This window comes from Charadrius vociferus, unplaced genomic scaffold (genome assembly GCF_000708025.1).
Source record: "Charadrius vociferus isolate BGI_N301 unplaced genomic scaffold, ASM70802v2 scaffold16, whole genome shotgun sequence".
In the NCBI taxonomy this organism is placed as follows: domain Eukaryota; kingdom Metazoa; phylum Chordata; class Aves; order Charadriiformes; family Charadriidae; genus Charadrius; species Charadrius vociferus.
The window spans coordinates 1,481,545-1,501,457 of record NW_009649167.1 but is presented as its reverse complement, the minus strand read 5'-3'; the positions used below and the strand labels follow the sequence as shown (position 1 = coordinate 1,501,457).

Below are 19,913 nucleotides of genomic sequence, written 5' to 3'. Positions count from 1 at the left end.
AAAGGTGTATTTGAACAGAATTTGTTTATTATGCCTTGTTGAATCTTAATCTGCCATAACTCAGGTTTTAAACACAAACAGTAGAGAAGTAGGTTATTCCCTTGGTATTCAGTACACCAAAACCAAAATTGTTTTAATCTGATTATGACCCAAAGTCATAAATTTCACATACAAACATGTTTCAGCTATCCTTTAAAGAAACAACTTGCATCTTTTAAAAAGCTGGTGGAAATTAAGGTTAGTTAGGATACTTGAAGAAATATTCTTCTTTCGCTGCAAACAATTCACATAGCTTTACATGATCTTCAGAGAAATATCTACATGCATACATATCTTCCAACTATATCTATCAATTATGTTCTTTTTCCAGTTTTACATTTTTTTTTAAAGATCTATTATTACCTTATATCCAGGTCCTAACTGATGTATTGCAAAAATCTGTGCTGGGTTGAGTGCTTCAGTGAATACATATACTGCTCCGAGCTGGCCACAGAACACTCTATTAGCATCAGCAGTCTCCGAAGAGCCAAGAAAACATTTATCATAGCTCTGTATCAGAAAGAGGCAACGATAATGAAGTTTAGTCATACAAACTATACAATGAAATAATATTCATGTACAGCTACTGAAGCCAAAAAATACAGGGAGATTGTAATTAAGAAAATAAATCAATCATGTATTACTTCAGAACCTGATTCCCTGTAGTGAACAACTTCATTTTGAATATTGTAGCATTAATTGTTTTACAGGTCAGTATTACAATGCTGTTATGACTAGCTGCTAGAATTTGTTTATTATTAATTGTTCAACATCCAACAGAGAAAATTGGAACAGTACATTCAAGTACCAAATAACCTTCCCTATTGCCTTCTAGGAAATTTGAAAGCCTTGAAGTTCTCTGAATTATAATCATAACTCCCACTGCTAACACACAAGAACATGTGCTGAAATGCACTTTTCTTTCACTGTTCTGCTAACAGAGCTAAACATCTCTAGCAGAAAAAAAACCAAATGCGATTTTTTCTAGTTTGCAACTGGTGTACAGTCTTCCTCTATGACCACAGCCTATAATGATTCGGTTTGACCTTAAACTCCTCTTATGTCTTCTTCCACAGTTACAAGAGTTGTTGTTTTCCACTCCTTCCAACAACTATCCCCCTACACAAAGACCTTCTGCAGTCCTCCATCTGTCCTCTTCCTATTAGTTCAGATTTGAGGTGGTTTTTTGTGGCTTTTTTTTTTCCCAATCTAAATTTATTTTACAAGCATCAGGTTAAGATCTGGTGCTTCCAAGAAAAAAGGCTTTCAGATGAAACAAAGTTTAGAACTTAACTGTCTAGAATAAAAATCTGGGGAACTGTAAAACAAGAGGAAGACAACAACAGCAAGGATAAGGATCTTTGCAAGGCAAGTCTCTCAGCTTCCTTCAGTCACATATACTTTATTTAATGGAAACAAGGATCAGGCCTTGCTTTTTGAGCTGAATCAGCAAAGCAGTAGAATCTGCGTTAGGAAGCCTGCTTTTTCGTCTTGCGTGGCTGCTGAGTTTTACCCTAAGAAAAACTTTTGTCAGCCTGGAGAATGGAAACACATACGGTGAATTGCTGCAGCAACTGATCTGGGGGGATAAGTTATTAACAAGGAAAAGGGGACTCTAAAGAGTCAAAGGAAGTCAAAGATCTGGAGCTCAACTTTGCAATGAGGTGAGGTAAGAAGTATCCAGGTTTTTATCTCTGATTTATCCTCCTTTTAACCAAATACTTCTTTTAGTATTTTTTCCCTTGGAATTTCTGGGTTTTTTTTTAATAATTTTTTTTGGACAAAACTAAAAAAATTCTGAAAAAACTACATCAAAATAGGTTCTCAAGGTGATACCCAGAATGCCCAGTGCTACAAGACCACGCTGACTACTGGTAAACCTAATGGTGAAACTTCCTAATAATTTTCAGTTAGTTCATTAAAGTCTTGGTTAGCCTTGAAGGCCTTACCAACACTTGCGCCATTACTGACAAAATGTTGAGTCAATTCATGTTGAGCAACTGAAATTCTTAATGCTTATTTGAGGAATTTGTCTGAACTATTGATGCCACCCTTTTTCCTAGTTAATACTTAGAAATTCTGAGACATACATTCCTGCCTACTACAAGGGTATTTTCCTGGAATCTTCTAGTTATCATTAATAGTACAACAGCCATCGTAGCTCTCAAAAGATTCTGAGTTTTATATATAATTACATTCTAGGTCTGTTAACCTGTGGTAATTTCCAGTTCTGTCTTTTTTTGTTCTTAGCAGATTACACTTTCCCCATTTTTGGTGCTTCATTCTAGATTAGGTGTTTCCACTATTTTTAATTGGAGGGGAGGGCTAACTCCTGATCTTCTGGTAATTTTTACTCACTTCTGTTCCAGATGCCAAACAATCCGTAAACCTAATTTATTTATTTATTTAAAAATCAGCACCCAATAGTCATAGCTCTTTTGTCTTCCTCCTGCTATCTCACATTTCCACAGTTTTAAACCCAACAGACACTAACCGCTCCAAGCTTGTTTGCCTATTTCTGTACATCCCTGGTAGTATGTCATTAATGACCCCAAGATGAGGTGACTGACTGATCTACTTCATTCAGTGCCTTGGTCCAAATCTTCCTATTTTATTTACATAAAAAATTAAACTCTTGGGACTTATGGACCTTGTTACTTAAGGATGTAAGTTTATCCTCAATATTCTTGATGCTTATAAGCCTTCTTTCAAATGTAGCCCAAGTGCTCCCGATGTCATCAACCTGTTGGCTTTTCAACACTTATGTCAACTTTTAAAATCCATCTACAGTTTCCTTATCCTACAATGGAAACATGAAGTTCTGTGAAAGATGTTAGGACGTCATCATGTTTATCCTCATCCAGCTATTTGAATAAAAATCTTCCACCAAACCTCAATATCCCCATATTCTACACCTTGAAGAGAAGTTTTATGCTTTCTCTCATATTACTTCCCATAACTGGGGAAATTTCCTAATCTAACAGCTCTAATAGCCAAACTCTTCCAATTTAACTTCCATCTCAAAGTGTATTCGATTTCTTATAAATAATTAACTCCATAAGGCATACGGATGACTACAGACCACACGTTTGATTACGTTATACCCTGTCATGCATTTCCCTTCATCTTTTTGTCATAATCTCTAGCTATACTCCTTGGAATATAAAGTCAGTGAGTTATTTACCACTAGCTACTGTATCTTGTGAAGTGCCCTAACACAATGAATCTCAGCATTGCTATGGATTTTATATGTCATTAAATAGTAATAATGAAATCAAAGCCAAAAATGGCTCTATGGAAACAGTGTGTCAACAGCATTCACAATATCAACAGCTATACAACAAATTTTACAGTATTTTCCCCTTTTTCATCCACACTCATATCTTCCCTCTAACATTCAGGCTGAACATTGCGCAGCTAATACATGGAGGTCCCCTCAGCAAAACGAAAAATCTTGAAGAAGGTTTGAGTGATTTAGAGTTTTGCATAGATGACACATTTTCCAAATCCCTAGATGAAAACACGTCTATTAAGACAACATACATTTGTGAAGAATATGGATGCAAAGCCTGAATAACTATTTCATGTAACATCCTATATCTTGCTGCCTGTGTTACAGAAACAGTTAACAACCCAGTGATTTCATGGCTGTGTATAAATAAGAATGAATCAGAAGAAATACAAGAAAAAAAATAATTACAAATGAAAAAAGGGCCTCTTTTTACACTTTCACCCTTTTTGTCATCTGCATCTTTACTTGAGTGTCTTCCAGCGTACATATGAAAACTGTAGACTGAGGTATTCTTCAGTTCTTGTTTGGATACATGAGGTAAGTGTCAGATATTGAAAAAAATGTCAGAAAAACATAAGAGAATTGCAATGCAAGATCAATTTGGGAAAAAATAAAATAAAATAAATTCACAGTCTGTACAAAGATAAAACCTACGCTAAAAAAAGAATTCAACTCAGTCCCTTAATCTTCAACTCAATAATGCAAATCTAATGAAAGTTTTATTAATCTAAAAATATTTAATCATAATGCATTCTGTTCAGTGGTAGCTTTGACACAGTAAACAACTAAAAAATCTTGTCTTCATTATATATAGTTTTTTAAACACTGCATCTCAATTATCTTACAATGTTCTTGTATAAGAAAAGACTGAAAAGAGTAAGATGTATTTAGTCAACAATGTGCAACTCCTGTTCCTTTCTCACTTTTCACTACCTGTTTTCACAACCTGTACTGTTAAATCTTTCAGAATAATCTACATAAACAGTAAAGTACAATATATAATGTAAAGAAAAAGGAATAATTGGTTGATTTGCACAGTCTTTTCTTTTCTCCCAAGGCTATTAAGTTAAGGTATTTTCTTGTCATCTTGCAGGAGACTAAAGTTATATCTAAGTGGAAGGGTATGAAGGTAGGAGTTAACAAATAACTGGATAATTACTCAAGACTTTTCAAGGGAATACTTCTAAAACTCAAGCTTTATATGAAACAAGAAAGTTCTAATACAGTTAAAACAAGAGCTTCTCTTCCTAGCTAATGTATGATAGTGCTAAGGAGCATACGCTCTCCCCTATTTTCCTTTTTATGCCTTTGACACACTGTTGCATTCAGACAACTTCCCTGAATTTCTACTACTTTCTACTCTATTTCCTACTTCTGATCGAACAGATTTCTGTTATTAAAAAAAAGAGAGCTAATGATAACTAGTGTCTTTCATAACTTAGTCTATTCTCCAGCCGACAAAGTAAAACCTTGGCAGAAACTTAAAAGACTTACATCAAAACATGTAAAGCTTGGTAAGCCAATCCCACCTTAAGAAAATATTGTACTACTCCTCCATGAGAAAGTAGAAAGGAATACTGTGAGGAAAATATGAGTAGAAGGAGCAGCTCTTCCCGCTAAGCATTTATGATTAAAGACTACAGAACCCCACACCACCGTATAACTAGAAACTTAGCCCAGATCCTCTGAGACCTCAGCTGGCTTTTCAATCATCACATTCTCACCTATCACAAAAATGTTTTCATTACCAACGAGAAACCATGTTCTGCAAAAACTGAAAGGCTTGCCTTTTCTTGCAAGTAGAAATGCAACCAAGAAAACAAAGAACGATGATCAGAAGCTTTGGCAAACAGTCCTCCTATTTTAATTAACATATAACATTTATACTCTCCTTCAAATCCAACTTCGCCTCTAGAATTTAGCAAAAGACAGTTAATTTCCTTAAGTAAAAAACAGCTTCCTTATCCTATACAGGCAGTCAGAAACAACTGAGAATTATATTATAAATAAGGAATAACAAAAGTGTAGCAAGCTGATGAATCAAGCACCTCTGAAAGTCCAGCACAGCTTTAGCTGAAGGCAAAGCACAAGAGAATAATTTTATTTGCCTTCCCCATCCAAAACTTTGGGCCAGAAAGAGTGCCCATTTTCTGCATCATTAGGTGTAGACTCTCAAGCCTTCCAAAGCAGATAGTATGAAAAGAAAGCACAAAAAGAAATTTTTGATATTTATATATATTTCATTAAAAGAATTTAAATATGAAAAATATAAAAATGGATGCATTTCCTGCTAATTTGAACTCGGTCCAATTAATAGATACAAGTGTATTTACAGGTATACATGCAACCTTCTCCAGGTAAAAATGACTGGTTTCTGCCTGAGGAGCAAGCAGGTGCAAGACGGCGGTGTCTTTGCTCTGAGCTGCCTAATGCTATGCAACTGTACGTGTCTCAATCTCTTTTAACTGGTTTGGATGGCCAATAAAGGAGGACATCTCTCTGTAAAAGTCTACTACCTAACAAAATTGATCAGTATTTCAGGGATGAAATTTTGGAGCAATTAATTTGTACTTGCTAACAATATTAATTAAATATTAATACCTTAATACTTAGCACAGCCTTTTTAATATTGGTCAACTGTCTATTAACGATTGTCAAGTCAAATAATAAAAGGCAAAACATATGTTACTGGAAGACAGATGTAAGACTTCACTCTTTGCTTAATATTATAAATCCCTTGACACTTCTCCATGCTTCTGTTTTCTAGCTTTTACTTTTTGTCTATTTATCTTGTTGGTTTAAAGCTGTAAACTCTGCATACAAGAAATGATCTCTTACTATACTTATACAGTGCTTAAAACAATATGACTCTGATGATAGTTCAGCCTACACAGACCTTCCCAATTAAAAAACCTACTTAAAATTTAATGTTCAAGAACATAAAAAGCACAGAAATCTTTTAACCATTAACAAATATCTCCTCCTGAATCCAACACAGAATTCAGCGTGATACAAAAATGAGTACTTTTGTATACATTGGCAGTATACAGACTCATTTGGCAGAATGAATCAGTTTTTCTTAAAGACTTTTCTCAAGCTGAATCTGTAAACTCTGTAAATCTACCATATTTTCCTATTGCAAAAGCCTATCATCCCGTTATCAGTGTTCTCTCTACATTATCACATATTAAAAATTTTAACTATAACAGTCTCTCCAAACAAAATCTCTGAAAATTTCATTAAAATAGCTATGCAAAATACAGCCAAAAAAATCCCTAATATTCTAAAAATATTAATATATAAACCCAATAATATTACATTTTATTAAGTACATAACTAAGGAAGATAGAGTAAAAAGAAAGTTAAAGAGAGAAAAAATTTGCAAATATCTACAGAAAACAAATATAGTACTTTCTTTTCCCCTCTTCAATTTACTTTAAAATGAAAAGATGTGAGAAAGGAAGAAAATATAATCTTACATCATTCGTGTTAACATGCCAGGCCATGTCACCATAGGATACCAGTTGACCATTCACGTAACATCGTATTTCACTGTTTCTCCATCGATTATAGATGTGTACAATGCTTATCATGTACCACTGGAAAGATATGGAAAATCAGTATACAGTGGCATTTTTTGTGCTATAAAACATAAAGTTAATGAATGGCATTAAAACTAAGTGACCAGTCTTGTAAAGTCATACAAACAGATGAATCCCTGCAAACTCATAAAATTAAGTCACCAGAGTGGAACTTCAAGTCCAGTCAGTAGAATTGTGCCTAAATGTAATGATGTTCCTACCTGCATCCCTTTATGGGATTTGAGCCAAAAACACATACATACAATTAAAAAGTCGAATACACTTCCATTCCTGAAAGTGTAATTTAATTTAAGAACACAAAACACAACTGAGTTTTAATGGGAAATCGAGTTCTATGTGCACTTACCTTAATAAATTCATATCACATATCTCTGCCTTTTCATCATAGCTCTCTGTCAGAAATTATTAAATAAAAGGAAAAAATTCACAACAGCAAATTTTACAGCCCAGTTTGTTATCCTGATTGTTTCCTCTATTCTTTACCATTCCACCATTTTTTCAACAACTGTCATATTATTAAAAATGCCTTATATAATCAAACAGAGAAAGCATCATGATAAAATGCTTCCAAGTACAACCATGGTGATCTTTCAAATAATCTGTTCAACAGGAATCATTATGTCCACAATGAGTAAGCTCAAGAAGAAAACCTTAAGTTTCCTTTAAAACCAAACCTTTAAACTCATCTAAGACTAGGAATGGAAATTTAATTTTCAAGATCTGCAAATCAACTCATACTTAACTAGAATGGGTACCTGTATTGTTTCAAAATATATACAAACCAGACAAAAACAGACACGCTGGTGAAAGTCCAGATAGGGCCACAAAGATGGTTAAGTGATTGAAGCCTCTGACACATGAGGAGAGGCTGAGATACGGGTCTGTCTACTCTGAAGAACGCTCAGGAGAATGTTATACATATATGTATAAATATTTGATGGACACAGGATAAAGAAGATGGAGCCAGAGACCTCTCACTAGTATCCAGTGACAGGACAAGAGGCAATGGACACAAACTGAAATACAAGAAACTCCATTTAAACATACATAGAAAGGGTGGTAGCAAGCAGCGAGGATGGTCAAACACTAGTACAGGTTACTCAGAGAAACTGTGGAGTCTCCTGACTGGATGACATCCAGAGCAACCAGATCCAGGTGTCCCCTTCTTTGAAGGGGAGTGAGACTAGACTGTCTCAACATGTCCCTTTCCAGTCTTAATGACTATGTGAAAAAGTCAGCTCATCTGCCTTGAAAACACTGATTCATATTTAAATAATTTGAAATGGTAATTTACAATTTACTAGTCTTCTCTTTCTTGGTATCTGTTTCAATTATTATCTTTTGTGATTTTTACATTCAGCTAAGTCTCTTGTTTTCAAAGCAGAGAACTTCTCCATCTCTCAGGGCACTATTTTAATACATCACTTGGTGACTCTCTCCCAGAGCTGGGATAAGTAGATACAGAGCCCACTAATATAAAAATCTGCCTCCCTGTATCAGAGAAAGTAAAAGCAAAAAGTTTTCATGTTGATTTTGAAATAAGACAGAACACAGAATTACAAATACAAAAAAATATTTTTCCACATATTTTTCCACATCTGTTTCCAGGTCTTTAAAAATATATTTTCATTTTTCCCCCCCTTAAAACCTACAGTTAATAGAAGGGGCAAAAAACTCTACTAATCATACAACAGTACATAAGAGTACCTCTCTTCCTCCCTATCCAAGTAAACAGATTTATTGGGTAATACTGGATTAAAGACGCAGTGCTACAGCTTTGGCTTCTGAAGTCATGTGTGGCCAGTCTAATTTTTTTTTTTTTTTTCAAACAACAATGAACAAGTATTTTTTGTAGGACACTCCCTCCCTCCCCCCCCCAGCCCAAAAAATCAAAAACCAAACCCACAACTCAATAAGCAAATGTTGTTCCCATTTTGTCAGCAGGTTCTATTTTGGAAAGGAACACCCATCATGAATTCAACAAAATGTTTAAAACTCAAAGTCCAGAAGCTTAACTGGTGACTACGGTCTAATCAGAAACTAAACGCAAACCGCATGACTAGAGCCCTGCTTTCATCAACACTTCTTTTCCAAAGCTTCCACACCAACTAACATAAATCTCTTAGAAGCAAAACACCCTTGTCTTCTCTCCTTCAAAGGTTAATTTAACAATAATCTCCACTAAGTGATGATGATTTTAAATACTTTCATCTCAACTGTAGGCGTTCTTTGCAAAACTACTATTCAAAGTTGTAGCTTTTATAACTATTTACTCGTATTTCCAGTTCTGATATTTTTGTAGCAGAAAATCAGCTCACAACCATAAGCCCCAAGTTTTATCCATTTATCTTCTATCCGCGATTTTTCTTTTACAGTGTTTTAAGAGCATTTCTGACAAAACACCAGTTTGTAACAGTGTCCCTCTGTGTAGCTTAAGCTTAACAGATGACTCATTCATTTGGTTCATTACTTTTGTTGAAACGCTGTCCACAGAGCCTCTAAGGAACTAAAATGAGCAATGCTATCTTGGGAGAGCTTTGGCGTCCACGTCAAACTTTAAGAAAATTATATAATCTTTTTATAATCTTTTTTTCCCCCCAGGTTAACCAACATTCACGCACACGCAGCTTCTCTTAGTTCAAGTCTCCTTTCTTCCATGCAACTTTTTTGAATCTCCAGCACTGCTGCTACGTCAGAGCACTGCCTATGTTCATTACTCTTACCCACAAGGCAAGCTCTACAAAAGCCACTGAGCTTTTCTTTACCTGAATACACATGCACACACATGCACATAGAGTCTATCCCAGCATGTTATCATAACATCCAGTAAAAAATTTGCTCTTTTGCCTCCTGCACTTGAATTAAGTAAATTTACATTTTAAATTGTGATTTCTTTTTATCCAGGGAAGTATTCAAGTATCAGAAAGTTTACTCTTTGTGTCATATTTGTCACTAGTATCAATCTAGATAAAATGAGTAATATAGGTTTTCAAAGCTAGTTCCTAAAATAGAGGATGACAAACTGCACTGAGCCAAGTCCATAATGCATTCTCATCGACAGGAACGTAAAGGTCCTTCTGAGATTCCTGCTTGTTCACTTCATTCCATCTCTGATTTTAATGAATAAAAATTCTCCTATTACATGATGGCATAATTTCTTCAAGGTTTTCAGAGGAGTATAATGCCTGAAGTTCTTGGGGAACCAACATAGCATGTATCAACTGGCTCACAAACCTGTTTGCATGCACCGTAAGAATTCTTCAAATAATTCAACAGAAGCAGGGGACAAGACTTCCAGCAGGGGACAAGACTTTGTCCCCAATATGTTTATCTATATGTTTTCTAATTCTTCTTTTCCATTTTTCTAGCTTCTACTCCATTTTGATGGTGAAGAAACCAGGCATGATAATATGTAATTCTAAATATCAGCAAAGCCTTTTTCTAAAATTTGTATAATTATCCATCACCAATTTGTTTGACAAAACAAGATTATATACCAAAATTAAAAGTTTGGCAAATTTCATATTCAAAATTCTTTGGAACTTGGAGGTGCCTACTGTACAGTCCTGGCAATTAATTATTATCTCATATATTGATGTCTATACCTCTTCGACTGACATTTCAATTTGAGACACTTCCTCTGACTCATCCCCATTGACTCATCTTGTAGTAAACAATGATGCAATTAATTCATTTAGCTCTTTTGTTATGATACTATATTCTTCAAGGGCTCCTATTAAGTCTTAGTCATTTAATTGCCCCTATGGACTGGAAAAGAAAACCCTGAGTTGTCTTATTATTTTACATATTATTTGCTATAATTCATACTTATCTAAGTATTCTTCATTTTGACACAACTTCCACTTTCTGAACAACTTCTTTTTACCTACAATGGTCTCTGCTATTTATCTGTGCTCAGGTACACTGTGAGAGGCTTTCAAACTTTCTATTGGATTTTTTGGACTAATGGTATATTTGCTCTAAGCCTTTTTTATCTTTGCATTTGAGCAATTTTACTAGCACTATGAAACATCTCCATCTTCTAAGTGCTCCTCCTCTTTTCTTTTTTTTTTTTGATCTTCCCAGGTTAATCACAGATGCTATAACCATCCTTATCATGTGGCTAACAATTTAATCTGCATAGCATGGTTTTCCTACATGGTTACCGATTTTCAGTGCACAGAAACTCTGTTATTTATTGTTAAAACAAACTCATTTATCTGATTAGGTTAAGTCTTTAACACAGGGCACCAGTCCTGTATTGGCAAGACCTGCCCTGCTGTCACACCCAACTGTACGTACAATTTGAAATGAGTCCCCACTGACGGTCAAATCAACAAAGCTTCTGATACTTCTATTATGTCAATAACCACCTTTAAAATAGACTTTCCAGTTTCTCTCTTTTTTTTTTTTTTTTAGATTTGTAGAAGCAAGCATATAGGTATTCCTATTATCTAGATCTCATTTATGTGAATGTTCTTTGCTGATGTCGTACAGGCATTTTGTTGATTTCTCTCCTGTTCTGTATCTGAGGAGATGGTCTTCAGCACTTTACTACTACATAATGAACCAAACAAAGTTGTATAATCTCTCACACAATTTTTCTTCAACTTTTAGTAGAAAAAATTGCTTTAAAAAAAAAATAAATTCAAATTCAGTAATACAATTTTCTTTTAAGTTCATCCTACAGTCTCCTCCACTAGATCACTTGCTGAAAAATACACCATGACCATGCCTCTCTGCTATAACAAGAGCTTCCTCAGGTCATACTCAAACACGCTTCAGATAACAGCCTGTCAAATTTTTATAGGGCTTCAGCTTTCAAGCTTTATCACTCATTGCTGAGTATGTCATATTCCTACTCCACAGCACAGTACAATCAGAGAGATGAGGCATCACACACTAAGTATTTCCAAAATGGGGAACTTACTTCAGTCTATACTACAATTAGTAAAGGTGTTCAGGATTAGAAACACACCCAAAAAAAAAGCTGTTTGCTCTTGAGTATAGTGCTTTCCTGTTCATGCTTCTACAAGGATTGAATCTGAGGCTGGAAGTCAAGGGAGTGAAAACTACTGGGGGCTACTAATACACATAATTTTCACTTTGGAGTCCCAAAAAGCAGCGTAGACATATTAAAAGCAACACTGCCAAAGCTAGTTTAGCTCTGTTGAGAGGCCAGTCTATTATACTATGCCCACATTTTCTGTTTGGGGATAACATGACCAAATTTCTCCATGTATTTTTATAAATACTTGCTTTCCTAATGTTGTTAAACTACACTAATCAGAACCTAATTTTACCACTTAACACATCTTAAAGTTTTAAAATAAGATCACATATTATTCTGTCAATGATGTCATATGACATAGTTAACAGTGGGAAGATCTTCACATGGATATAGTATCTTTCTGATCTGCCTGCATAAAAGTTTTGACCAGGTGGCTTAAATACATAATTTTACTGTTATTCAACAAAAATTTAAAAAAAAACCCAAACAACATTATTCAGAAATTTTATTAAGGATGATGTTTCTGGCAAAAGCTATTGCTGAAATGCCTATGTCTGGAAGGAAAAGGCTAGAAAATAGTATATCTGATGACAAAAATCACACTTCTCAAGTCAGCATTTGGACAGTAAGCTGCTTTGTAAATGGGCACACATTGGGCATATCTATACATTCAACGCTTGCACAGTGGAACCAATGTAATACCTAAATAACATGAAGAAAACGAATCTACATGTTAAACAGGATATGTTTTGACTTGTTGCAGCCAGGAATTGTATTTGACAAGTTTTCTTTCCTCCATTATGCATTATGTACCTTCCCACATAAACGTGTACACAAGTTATTAATTGACAAAATGTATCAGAAACCACTTGCAAACATTTTCTAGAAGATTTATTTCAAACACTTTCTAAATCTGACGTATGACCCAAAGTGTATGAAGCATGATCTTTAAGAAATATAAAACTGGCATGGAAGTTATATTTGGACAGACTTCAGTAGATTATGATTTGAAACTGATTTTCATATAATGAGGTATACATGCATTAGTATTTCAGAATTAACTATTTTAATTAGAGTAGCAAGAGCTAAAATTTTCCAGGGATGGCATGAAAGAAACTACTCATTCATAACGAAAATTATGAAAAAAGTATCTTGCTTAAATATGAAAGACTGCTGCTTCATAAACAAGTAAAGAAATTATCAGCTAGGTCCCAAAAGCTTGTTTATCAACAACATAATCTAAAATTTAACAATTCCATTCGTTCCTAGGTTAAGTGTTTATCAGTAGCACCAGACATGCTACTTTAAAAAAACACTAAACTGCTACCAAAACTCTTTTCTGGCTATAAAATTAAAGAAAATTTGCAAAACAGAATTGATTCATTTCAATACACTCAGCAGATATGTGTTTATAAGGCTTTATACATCCCTGAGTAATACGCTAGAAGAGGACATTACTATGTTTAAAAAAACACAAGTAACCTCAAAGCTACATGACAGAATTAGAATCAGAGATTTTGAATCACAAATACATACCAAGAAAAATAGTAGAACATAAAGCTGATGAATGAACAATGGCATTCCCTCCCTAAAAGATTGGTTTCTCAAAATAAAACAAGCACTGAAATTCAGTATACAAATTCTAGGGCCATAAAAAAAGAAATGAGCTTCACAGCAAAATATATACAAGGCTGTTATCAATGACAAACACATAATGCTCACTGTACAGGAAAGTCAATGCTTCAGTCAACTAACTGAAATATTGAAGCCAGCAGAATCATTGTTCTCCTAGGACTACTAGGCATACAGCAGAAATGAACACTAATACGATCTACAGAAATAATCAAGTTTTACTATAAAAAATGAGAAATCCCAAAACACCACTGACATAGAGGAAAGTTCAGAGCCTTCTATCTCCCAGTAACAGATAAGGAAACTCTAGCATTGCCAGCAAAATTGTTCCAGGCACTGGTACAAAAGTTATCAAGTACAGAATGCTGAGAAATAGAATGATGACCTTTTAAAAAGAAAATACAAACATTTTACAAATACTGAAAATTCTTCTCTAGCTGAATCTAATTAAGCAGTATTTTTAAAAAACAAGTTGATTTTATAGAAAAGTTACTTTATAAATTATTACATTTTTCTTGAATTGATTCTTATCTATAACTGACAAAAAACTTTCCAAGAGCATCAGAGAAGCTACTTATAAACAATAAATTATAGATTATTAGTAACACTATGGCACTAAAGAGGTTTTAGCACTTCTGCCCAGAAGCACTTCGTCAAATTATCAATGTTATTCTTTATTGTGAATACCACTTTGCTTACCTTTCGTGGCTGAAAGTCATACTTCACACAGTGCTGGAAACCTTTGCCTTTTGACTTCAAGGATGTAACTATTAAGCAGTTGCCAACAAAATGAGCAGAATACCCAACACCTTTGCTAGTGCGGAAACTGAAAAGAAAGAATTATTAATGTAATTGTAAAAAGGGGAATTATTGTATAATAAAACAAGGTCCAAATACTACTTTAAATTGCCATGAAAAAGAAAAGAAACTAGTATCTGGAACGGTGAACTTAATTTCCTTTATATCTTCTCTTCCCACCATTTCTTTGGGGAGAGCTACTAACCTTCATCACTACCTTGACTCCAGGCTACATTCTAAAAAAACAGGGTTTTGTGGGTTTGGTTTTTTTTTTTTCTTTACGAAAGTCCAAGATGGTAAATATTGTATCTGTCAGGTTTTTCCCTCAGTTTCCTATTTCATCATTATCATCATCTAAAATAACACACTTGATTTAAGTTGTAAAGAGAAATCAATCACGGAACAAATGTGAGATGCCTTGTAATTTTACGGGGTTTAGAGAACAATGCAGCCGATATGACAAACCAGTTTGGATTCAAGGTAATTACTACACACAGGACTTAGTTCTTTTTCAAAACATGATTTAGTTAGGCTAACAATCTATGAAGCTTTAACCATCTGAGTTGTGGATTTATTTTCATTTGTCAAATATATAAAGGACTGCAATTTTAACAAAGTAAGTTTAGTAAGAGTTTCCAGCTTTCCTGTGACAAATATCATAAAGACAGATAACACAGAAAGCTCATACATTTCTCTACTTATATTTGAAAATGAAAGAATTGTAAAGAGAAATTCTGGAGTTCTTAAAAGACACTTTGCAAAGGCAGCTGGTAGAAATTAATGAATGACATTACACAGAGCATTTTTAAAACATAAGTCCATATTTACAGCTATGTCACTTATTCCCTTCTGAAAAGCTAAGCACAATAAAGAGAAGTCTGCTATCAATAATATGGAGCACACTTTATACAGCTTTCAATATAATTTTTTTTAAACTCGTTACCAATCAGGTTATAAAAATAACCAATGGCTGAAATACAAGGTCTAAGAGGTGAACATCATCCATAAATTCTGAAACGAAACTTTTCAAGTGCAAGAAAAAAGGCCCTGACTAATTTTGAACATTTGTATATAGTCCTGTAGCCCACTAATTAACACTTTTTCATTTCCTTACTGTAGGTGACATAATTTCTTTTTTTTTTTTACAATAATAATGTTTTATACGGTTTCATTGTTGTAACATTTTCATCAAACACTTTTACTAGGTTTTTCATACTAACATTAAGAGCTGAAAGGCACATGCAAATACTAAGTCCAGATTTCATCTTACTTACTAGCTGCTGAAATTCTACATCTTTCATCTACCCTACTGTATAAATACAATCTTGATTTTAATATGTGGAAAAAATGCATAGTTATAGACCTAATTCCATCTTCAGAAACTTACAGTTAAATCTGTATGTGTACATTAATGAAAGAGAGAATCAGATTTTTCTCCTTCCTCACTGTCAAAAATATAGCTGATAAACCCACCTTCTGAAAAAAAGAAACACCTTACGAGACAGGTGGTGTGACTAGACCTTGAGGTGGACAAAGCTCAGATGTTCTTCTCCTATGATGGAATTTTTAAAGCAGGTCAAAAAGAGACGTTCAAATTCTAGAAAGCCACTGTTGTTATAATTAATTAGAGTACTTCTATTGAATGTGAAAAAGAGTGATCAGGCTAAACAGGTGAGGAGTAATAACATCTGTAGATGACTCTTTTTCAACTCAATGGGACCTTGCACAGATGTCCTTACTTCCAGTCTTGATTTTAGTCATCTTATGAGTTGCAGAATACTATGCTTCAGCGTCTCTGGTCATCAAGGTGGTTCTCTTGGCCTTGAGGTATGGCTTTGTTTGCTTTTTCCCTTTAGCAACCTGTTAAGGTGCTTCAGAAGCTTTATGTTCTCAAATTCAGGCTGTGGTTTCCTCATTCTTCTATTTGCCTTTATACATCGTACACAATTCTCTCTCCCCTCAAGCTGCTGTGCTGGAAAAGAGCATTATTCCCTGCCATGGCCCTTTTGTACAGGCTTCCACACAACCCTCCTTGCAAAACAAGGGCACTCTTTTAATAAACCTAAAAAATCTCCTCTAAATAAACCTAAAATATAATCTAAGAATGAAGAGAAAAATTGCATATTGTCCATCACCACTGACCTCAACAGTGAAGACAATTTATGACACTGCCATTCTCCTATGTCTTTTGAAGCCTATTTTTAACATGGATCATTTTGATGATTTGGTTTCCACGATGATCCCATAGGCAGCTATACCCCACAACAAAACGAACAGTGGACAGCTTCATGGGAGAACATTACTCATATACATACATAACCTGCATTACCTATATACACAAATAACATGCACGACTACAGTACTGAATTTTGTGCAATAATATGAAGGACAAAAACCTTAAAGTACAGCTTTTACAATAAAGGGAACTGAAAGTGTTCAGGCTAGTCTGAGACTTTGATTTACGTCCTTGGGGCCAATACTTATGCCATTCAAAGAACTTTCCACCAGGCAGTTGCATCTCTCACAATGCCAGATTTGTTTCTCAGCAACAAAAGCAATCTCTACAAGCTAAAATTATTTTGGCCAACAGAATCTTATTCTGAAGGATATTGAAAAAAAATACACAGATTGACTATGTTCTGACATGTGGTGTAGTATTATTTATTACCAACAGCCAATCATTGTTAATACCATCACACTTTTACCTGATAAAACATTATTAAAATTGTGTAAAATGCTTCCTACTACTTTGAACAGGAGCTATTAAACATTTTGTTATACACTGAGAATACTCTGTGGGGGGAAAAAAAAAAAAAGAAAAAAAGAATGTCTCTTGAAGAAATGTCTACACTTTTAAAATTTTTCTTTTTCCTAACCTCCCCAGTTATTGGGCTGATTTTGTCACCATGATGGTCAAATCAGACTGTTCCTGAAATTTTAACCACTGAATTGTCCTTACATGTATAACTTCCAGGAGTTCAGCATATGAAGACAACAAAGCAATAAAATAATGAAAAAATAGCTCATCTCTTAGCAGGACTCTTCATCTTGGAATAGAATGAATGGTTTTCTAAACATGAAGCTTAGCCAAGATTTTACTTTTTTTTCCCCCTAATGAATTAGCAATCTAATACAACAGTAGCTGATAAATTGAAAACTCAAATATGTTCTCTCTTTACCTCAACATTATAACACACAGATTATGTTAATCTTCACATTTTATTTCTTGCCAAAGGTAAAGTAGGCTAGGACTGGTCTCTAGGATACTGCTCAGAAATTCTCTAACCAATTACCTACACATGCAGAACTTGCCACATCCACAGATGAAATGCACAGAGACAACAAGAGCAGTACTGTCAACACCCATATGGTTTTATGAGCCTTAAACTACCTCCCACAGCAGCTGGTATACAATTTTACTACAGATCGTTCATAAAACCCTTATAGTTATGTTTCTTTTCAGCCAGTTTCTCAAAGCAGCTACTGGATGTTATTACACTTCAATAGCAGGTAAGCATTTTTCCATTCACTGGTGAAACTGTTTAGTGATTCTTCAGTTTAGGATTTTACGAGCAATTTAACATATGATCGTAGTACTGAGATTGACTAGATATTAATTCATTCTTGCCTGAAGAAAGAAAAAAAAAGGTTTCTTTCCACTAACTTTGGAATTCCATTATGTGCTTTTGCAACTGTTCTGCATTATATCTATTATTATTACCTTTAGAGAAAGACTGAAAAGTCTAGATGGCTTGTTTTGTGGGTTTGGGGTTTGTTTTTTTTCCTTGTCTCTACATGAGTAAAAATAAAATTTAGGATGCTCTTTCAGAAGTTTTAGCCATTCTTCCATTAAATGGTTGTGGAAGCACTTGGACATTTTAAGGACAAAAAACAACAATTATGACAATCCATCATCAGTTCACTCTCTAATACCTTTACAGAGCCCAATACACAATCTGAAAGAAAGCATCTCTTAAAAAACCCAAAACCAAACAAGCCAACCAACCCACCCAAAGCCACTAACAAAACACAAAACCCCACCAAAACCCACAATCTTAATATCTGGATTGATTTACTTAGAAGTAATATCACTCCACCTTTTTTTTTAGCAGAAACAAGTATAAAAATTTAGAGGATGGAGACTTCCCAGTTGAATGTGCTTAAGGTTAGACCTAAATTCCTAAATTTGCACTGTCTTTATGACAAAGAATCTACACCTCATTTTTGAGGAAACATCTCCAATGATCTATTAAACTGAGATTATTACTATTATGCTGTGTCTTATTATAAATGTGATAATTAAAGTGACCACAGTATTGTGTGTCTAAAAGTTTGAATTTTCCCGTTTTGCTGTCTACCCACTGGATCTCAAATTAAACAATCCATCAACATCAGCTTTTGCATAAATTCTGAAAACAGAAGTCAAGAGCATCCTTAATTTCATCTTTTTTTTTTTTTTCCTTGGAAGGTTTCATTATAAAATGTGCTTTCCAGAGCACAGTTCACTCCAGTGTTCTTCAAATTGTACCATTTTTTCCCATGGTCTCTTAAAAGAAGTAGCAATTCTTAACTGTAAATGGTATTCCAGTAATGCTTTGCCAAGATTTAAGGAAGTGATCACATCACCTTTACTCTCTTCTCTGTTTGTTCAGACTATCCTTGAAAAGACCACATCAGCTCTTTCAGCTAGAGCAATGAAAAAGCAGTTTACAGTCAGTTGGTTACCAACAAAAACTCTCAACATCATTCCGTAATTACTGCTTTCCAATACATAGCTACTAATTCTGTAAGCATGGCACCCATTATTCACTGCTAGGTAGATGACACTGGTTTGCTTATAGTAAAATTTGCACTACAGAATTCTGAATGTTACCATTTGAACCTGACTGCTCTGCAACAAAGCTTTCTCCTTATTGTTATTTATCATCCATGCAAATTTCAAAGACTTCTAATTTTCTTCCAGGATTGTCACACTCGTTCTGCAATTGGTAAGAAAGCCACAATACTGTTCCAATACACAAGTATTAATAGACTGTCACTTAGCAGCTGCCCAAAATCATCCTCAGATAATCAAAATTATTTAAAAAGAAAAAACCAAAAGCCAATTTGGCTTACAGTTCTTGAAACAGCACCTAGCATTTAGCTAATTAACAAACAGTAGTGGTTTTCCCTCACATCTAGAAAATGTGAAAGCATTTCTTTGCTTCTCTTCTCCACTTTTAAACATTAGTTTTCACATCATGGCCAAGCTGATGTAATGTCTCTCTCCCACGAGAAAGGCTTCTGACCGCTTCTTTCTGCACTCACTTAAAGCCTGGATCACACTTAAGAAGGTGATTGGGAACAGTTAGCATGAATTAACAAAGTGGAAACCATCCTTGATCAAACCGATAGCCTTCCACAATGAGATCACTGGCTTGGAGGATGGAAAGGAAAGCTGTGGATGTTTAACCTGACTTTCTAGCAAGACGTTTCAACACCGTAATAACCTCAATGACAAATTAACAAAGAACAACCTACACAAGTGGACGGTGAGGTG

At 34.6% G+C, this 19,913-nt stretch overlaps 1 protein-coding gene across 1 annotated transcript in view; it reads right to left on the bottom strand.

Annotated features, from left to right (window-relative positions):
- Positions 1-19,913, bottom strand: part of NBEA (neurobeachin) — a 515,614-nt gene that overhangs the window by 401,261 nt on the left and 94,440 nt on the right. Inside the window, exons 6-8 of the mRNA XM_009888422.1 lie at positions 14,276-14,402; positions 6,811-6,930; positions 403-549 (exon numbers count right to left, since the gene is read on the bottom strand). Of these exons, the coding sequence (XP_009886724.1) occupies positions 403-549; positions 6,811-6,930; positions 14,276-14,402 (394 nt within the window). The remainder of the gene's footprint in view (positions 1-402; positions 550-6,810; positions 6,931-14,275; positions 14,403-19,913) is intronic.